This window comes from Anser cygnoides, chromosome 8, assembly GCF_040182565.1.
Source record: "Anser cygnoides isolate HZ-2024a breed goose chromosome 8, Taihu_goose_T2T_genome, whole genome shotgun sequence".
In the NCBI taxonomy this organism is placed as follows: Eukaryota; Metazoa; Chordata; class Aves; order Anseriformes; family Anatidae; genus Anser; species Anser cygnoides.
In genome coordinates this window covers 28443129-28449403 of record NC_089880.1, presented here as the reverse complement: position 1 = coordinate 28449403, position 6275 = coordinate 28443129, and the positions used below count along the sequence as shown (strand labels likewise).

The window sequence follows — 6275 nt, the reverse complement described above, 5'->3', positions numbered from 1 at the left end:
TAAGAGCTCCCCAGGGCTTTTATTAAAAATACAAAGGCTTCCCAGCACGCCGCTGCCCAAACGCATCACCCGCAGGACCCGCAGCCCCGGGCCGATCGCTCGGAAATCGGGACAGCCCCCGCGCCTCCACCCAGAGTCCGGCCCCGCGCCGCCACCCTCTCAGACGCCGCGGCCGCTGATGTTCTCGTAGCTGGGTGGTGGCGTTGCCCGCGGCTCCCCAGGGCGCTGGGCCTCCAGCCAGGAGGGGCTGGGGCGGAACAGGGCGCTGTCGGAGGAGCTGCGGCGGCGGCCGCCCTGCCAGCGCTCGTCCTCCTGCAGGTAGTGGTACAGCAGCGGCGGCGTCCGCTCCTCCTTCCTCGCCGCCGGCTGCACCAAGGCTGGGGCGCCGTGGGCAGGTCTGCAGGTCAGGGCTTCTTCGTAGGTGGGGATGGCGCTGGAGTCCCAGGAGCTGGGAGGGAAGGAGAAGACACCCGGCAGTGCATCCCGTCGGCTGGAGCATCCCTGCACCCATCAGCTGGAGCACCCCAGTGCCCACCAGTCGGAGCGCCCCAGCTCCCTGTCGCCTGGAGCATCCCCCTGCCCCGACAGACAAGCCCTGAGCACGGGGGGTGTGTGCCGGTGGTGGCACACGGGCGGGTTCTGCACGCTTGGAGGCAAGCGGAGACCGTGCCAGGTGCTGCCTGGCACCAGGAGGGCAGGAAGCCACGCAGCAGGAGCCATGCAGGAGGAACCATCGATGAGACCTTGCGACGAGGCAGCGTCACCCCGTTCCCACTGAGCTCTCACCCAAGAAGAGGAAAGGCAGCCAGGCAAGCTGCCACCTCTGGCGCAAGGGCTATGACCGCACGTGAGGCTGGCCGTGAGGCAGCGGAGGGGCTGGCTTTCAGCCCCCGTTCCGCACCCACGGGCAGAAGAGCAGCCCCACCACCTGCCTAACCCCACCTGCAGCCCCAAAACCACCCCCAAAAAGCACAGAGGCTGCCGGGAGCCGGGCAGCACGTTGCCACGAGCGGCGGGGCGAGGGCCGGGCGTGCTGGCTCAGTGCAGTCCCACCCCGCCCCGTGCCCTCCCGAGCCCTCCACGCACCAGCCCCGCTGCTGCCGCTTCCAGCCGCTCTGTGCTGAGCAAACACGGCGTGTGTACAGGGAAAACCTCCGCTCAACCTTTGCCCTGCGCAGCACCGGCGGTTTGGAGGGGGCTGACTCTCCCCGTGCAGGATGCCAAGGCATTCGCCGCAGTGTTTTCTGCTGGCTCCAGCTCTCACAGCACCAGCAGTGCCGGGGCGATGCCACCCCACCAGCACAGGAATCAAACTGGGAACAAACTGGTGCGAAGCCTGACAGAGCACCCAGAGCAGCTCCCCATCTCACCCCTGGGGTCAGATGGGCACCGAAAGCCCCAGAGAAGCAGGAATGCAATGCTGCCTCCCGCCCCGACAGAACATTCGTGGCTTTATGGTTTTAGTTTCTTTTAGTCTTTTTTTTTCTTTTTTTTTTCCGATTTAACCCAGAGCACCCACCTGCAGTGCCACTTCTCCAGGGGCTCCGCGGTGAAGTACTGCAGGTCCCGGGGGAAGTGGTACTGGTAGCGCCGGGACACCACCCTGGCGTTGGCCTTGACAGACCAGAGCAGCCCGAAGAGGAGGAGGATGCCGCCGATGCCGCAGCAGAAGAAGCTGACAGAGCGCAGCAGCGCGTTGGAGGAGCTGGGCACCGCCTGGGCCTCGCGGGGAGGCAGGAGGCGAGCCCCGGCGCCGGCCGAGGAGCCCACCTCGCCGTCGCTCCACCAGGCGAAGCACAGCGTCCCCGTCACCAGCAGCACGGCCCCGGTGATGGTCACGCCGTAGCGCAGCGAGGCGGCTGCCATCCTTCGGGATTCAGCAAGGCCGGGAGGGGAGAAGAGCGAGGCAGCGCATGAGACGCCGCGTCCTGCAACACAGGGAAGGGTTGGAGAGGGGCAAGGCGGTGCGTCCTCCTCAGCTGCTCACCACCGACCGCCAGAAGGGGCTTTTCCACCGTCCCCGATGGGAACCCCTCGTGCAGAGCGAAGACAGCCGCCCCCTTGGACCAAAAAACCTTCCCCATAAAAATGTTTTTAAGGCATGACCCAGCGCTCCCATCCCGGCAGACGAAAATCCCAGCCGGGGGAGCTCAGGAGGCAGCCCCGGGGACGTGCATAGCTCTTGCCTTTGGTTTTTCTTCCAGCCTTCCTCACAGACTCGGAAAAACGCCAGCTGGGTCTCTGATCAAAGCAAGGCTTATGAGAGGGGTTAGGGGAGGGACATAAATTTCAGATGTCACCACTCCAGAATTATCAGCGCATGTTTTCTCATCTCAGGCTGGACGCAAACCAGCCCTGCGGTGCCAGGAGGTGCCTGGCATCGCTGCTCAAAAGCCCCTAGTCCTGGAGACCGGGGGCTGCGCTGCCTCCTGCATCCTCAGGGTCCTCAGGGAAGGTGGCCAAGGGCCACCCCTGGAAGCCAAAGAGCCCTGGCAAACCAGGCGAGCTCACGTAGGTCTGGTCCCGAGGCACCACGTGAGCGGGGACCCCAAGGAGCTGTCCCGTGGGAGCCCCCAGGAGCTGCTCCCCTCTGCCACCCGGCGCGGGGCAGGGGTGGGAGCAGGAATCAGTCCCCGTCTGCGTTAAAAGCCAGGAATCTGCTGGACACGAGCTCAGCCCTCGCAGAGGGCACGGCCTGCCGCTGACGTGGGTGCTTCTGCTATGCCAGGCAGCGGGGCCGAGGCCACAAAGCACTGAGAAAACGAAGCTCCGGGTGACCCCGTTTATCAGATGGGCTCGCTCCATGGAAAGCTGAATTACTTGGTAGTGAAAGAAACCCCGTCTGATCTGATCTACCTCTAATGAAGAGATCCAGGGAGAAGGGGGAGCTTGGAAATTCGCAGGACTGCACGGGACTGGGGGCACAAGGACGCCCCTGACCTGTGAGTGCCTTTGAGAACACTGCATTTTCCTGGAAATTTGTCACCCAATGTCATTTGGAAAAAAATAAGAATAAAAAGCCCCTGAACCCCCCCCCCACTGAAGCTCCTGATCCAACTGCGTGGAAATTACAGGTCCCTCCGAGCCAGAAGCCTGGACTGGAGCATCACCAAGCGCGGAAATGCTCCTGCAGTCAGCACCCTCCCCGCGCTTGGGGTCGGTGTGGGGAGCTTTGGGGGATGCTGCAGCTCCCCACCCGGCTGCGGGGAATTTTCTGGCCCCCGCACCGCACACATCTGGGAGCGAGGGGGAGGCAGAGGAAGGCGGAGGGAGAGCCTCTGGAAGGTGGCAGAGTGACAGCTGGAGAATAAACCCTTCTGACACAAGCAGCGCAGCGCGGGGAGCAGCGCTGAGAGCTCCCCCAGCCCACCCGGCACGTGCTCCCGCAGTGCCCGTGCGGGGGCAGCTCCTCCGTGCTGCCATCGCCAGCGTCCCCTTGCCAAACCCCTTCCTGGCCCCTGTGGGGCTGGCATGGCTCTCCCGGGCATCTTCCAAAGCCCTTCGAAGACGTGAGGTTTTTTTCTTCTGCAGGAAGAGGCCAGAGGAGCGTGGGTGGGTGCGAGGGGTGCGCCGGGGCAGGAGGCAGCACCCGGCACATCGGGTCTCCCGCTGCACATCTCCTGCCCGGGCTTCCAGGAGGGGCTGCCCCTCCGAAAACAGCGAGGGTCTCCTTCCAAGCCCACGTCCCCACCTGCCAAGCTGCGTTTTGCTCTGCCCCATCCCGCTCCGCAGCAGGCTTTCCTGGGAAAAAAAGGTCTGCACATTTGGCTTCCAGGCAGATAGGAAGGTTAATAGTTTGCATAGTTGCAGGGAGATGCTGAGAATAGCAGCCCCCATATAAAGTTATGCAGACGGTGATTCATAGGGGCTACTAAGCATTACTCAGAAAAACACTCTTCTCCGGAGACGCAAGAAATGAGAAGAGTTTTGAATCTCTCCCAGCTCCCGCAGGCAGAAATCCACCTCCACGGCGCTCCCAGCCACCTTTACACCCGCAGACCTGCAGCCACACGCGGACGTGCCAGGAGGAACACCACGGAGACGCACTGAGGCACGGGCGTGTAATTAAGACTGCTTTCTGCCTCTCTCGGACTTTGCTGTGCTGCCGCTAGCATTAGTTAGGGGTTGGACTGCCCCAAAACCTTGTGCTAAATGAGTTTTTAAGAGCATCTGCACGGTCCTGATGTTATCCCACGGGCAGTGCAGGTGGGGATGGGGATGGGGATGGGGATGGGGATGGGGATGGGGATGGGGATGGGGATGGGGATGGGGATGGGGATGGGGATGGGGATGGGGATGGGATGGGGATGGGGATGGGGATGGGGATGGGGATGGGGATGGGGATGGGATGGGGATGGGGATGGGGATGGGATGGGGGTGGGGATTGGGATGGGGATGGGGATTGGGATGGGGATGGGGATGGGGATGGAGATGGGGACAGGACGGGATGCCCCGTCCCTACCCGCAGCTCCCCGGAGCACCGCACGCCTCCATCTCCCGGCTTCCCGAGCCCAGCCCGCCCCGCAGCACGGGGACCGCGGGCACCCCGCCGCCCCCCCCGCCTGCCCCCCCCGGTCCCCCCGGACTCACCCCGCCGCCGCCAGCCCCGCTCCGGCCGCCCGGCGGCTCCCGCGGAGCACGGCCCCAGGGCGGGCGGGGCGGCGGGCGGGGCGCTGCCGGGACCCCCCCGGGGCTGCTCCGCTGCCGGGTTAGGAGAGGAGGAAGGCGTGGGAATGAAAGGGAAAGAGGGAAGGGGAAAGGAGAAAGGGGGAAAGGAAGGGAAAAGGGGAAAAAAAAAAGAAAGAAAGAAAAAGGAAAAAAGGAAAAAAGAAAAAAGGAAAAAAGGAAAAAAGGAAAAAAAAAAAGGAAAAAAGGAAAAAAGGAAAAAAGGAAAAAAGGAAAAAAGGAAAAAAGGAAAAAAGGAAAAAAGGAAAGGCACACCCCCCCCGAAAAAAAAAAAAAAATAAAAAAAATAAAAATAAATAAAAGGAAAGAAAAGAAAAAGAGGAAAAAGGGAAAGCAAAAGCAGAAAAGAGGGGAAGAGTAAAAGAAAAAGAAAAAAGGAAAAGCAAAAGCAAAAAAAAAAAGGAAAAGGAAAAAGAAAAGGCAAAGGAAACAAAAGCAAAAGCAAAAAAAAATGAAAGATGAAAAAAGGAAAAGAAAAAGAAGGAAAAAAGGAAAAGCAAAAGCACAAAAGAAAGAGGAACAAAGGAAAAGGAAAAAAAAAGGAAAAAATGAAAAGCAAAAGCAAAGAAAAAAGAAAGGAACAAATGAAAAGAAAAAAAAGGAAAAAAGTAAAGGAAAAAAAAGAAAAAAAGAAAAAAGAAAAAAATGAAAAAAGAAAAAGAAAAAAAAGGAAAAGGAAAAGCAAAAGATAAAAAGGAAAAAAGGAGAAAAAAGGAAAAGGAAAAGCAAAAAAAAGAAAAAGGGAAAGAAAAAAAGGAAAAAAGGAAAAGGAAAGAAAAAGAAAAGGAAAGAAACAGAAAAGGAAAAGGAAAAGCAAAAGATAAAAAGGAAAAAAGGAGAAAAAAGGAAAAGGGAAAGAAAAAAAGGAAAAAAGGAAAAGGAAAGAAAAACATAAGAAAAGGTAAAGGAAAAAAGGAAAAGGAAAAAAAAAGAAAGGGAAAAAAAAGGAAACATCTGTTCAAATGCAGAGTATTGTGGTTTTTATGGCAGACACCTGAGGGGCCAATGTCATGGTCTGCTGGGGGGTGCTGGGGTTGAGGGCCGGTAAGGCCGGGGCTGTGAGTGTGCTCGCCTCTGTGGGTTTTGGGTGGGTTTGCACCGTGCTGCGTGTGCGTCTAAGAGACAGCGCGGTGAGCACACAGACACCGCTGGTCCCCGGGGCGCAGGAGTCGGGGAACCTGGAAAGAGAGCATCAGGCTGCGGAGAGGAGTATTATACATTACTTATATAATAATACTTATCAGTATCACTTTTCTCCTATATCCAAAACACAGCACATACCAGTACCTATGAAGAAAATCAACTTTATCCCAGCTGAAACCAGTACAGTGGGACACCCACGCCGCGGCACAGGGGATCCCCATCGCTTTGTGACCTCTTCAGTTCTCATCTCCCTGTCAGATGCCAATACTTCCCCTCTCCCCTGTTCCAGCTGGATCTTTTTGCCCTGCAGCAATCATGAGTATATCTGGATTTTAAACAAGCCAAGAGTGCTCTGATCTAAGGTTCAGGATGAGCTGTGTGACTGGCAGCTGGGTTTGTGCACGCTTCCTAATCACCCAGGTGGAGGTAGATTTCATTAGCAGCTG

The 6275-nt window shown here is 57.8% G+C and overlaps 1 protein-coding gene across 1 annotated transcript; it reads right to left on the bottom strand.

Annotated features, from left to right (window-relative positions):
- TMEM61 (transmembrane protein 61) lies at positions 1 to 4743 on the bottom strand. Its single transcript, XM_067001570.1, has 3 exons — positions 4591 to 4743; positions 1520 to 1928; positions 1 to 448 (listed from the first exon to the last, which is right to left on the bottom strand). The coding sequence occupies exons 2-3, from the start codon at positions 1864 to 1866 to the stop codon at positions 160 to 162; spliced, it is 636 nt and encodes a 211-aa protein (XP_066857671.1). The 5' UTR covers positions 1867 to 1928; positions 4591 to 4743; the 3' UTR covers positions 1 to 159.
- Positions 4744 to 6275: the final 1532 nt, after the last annotated feature.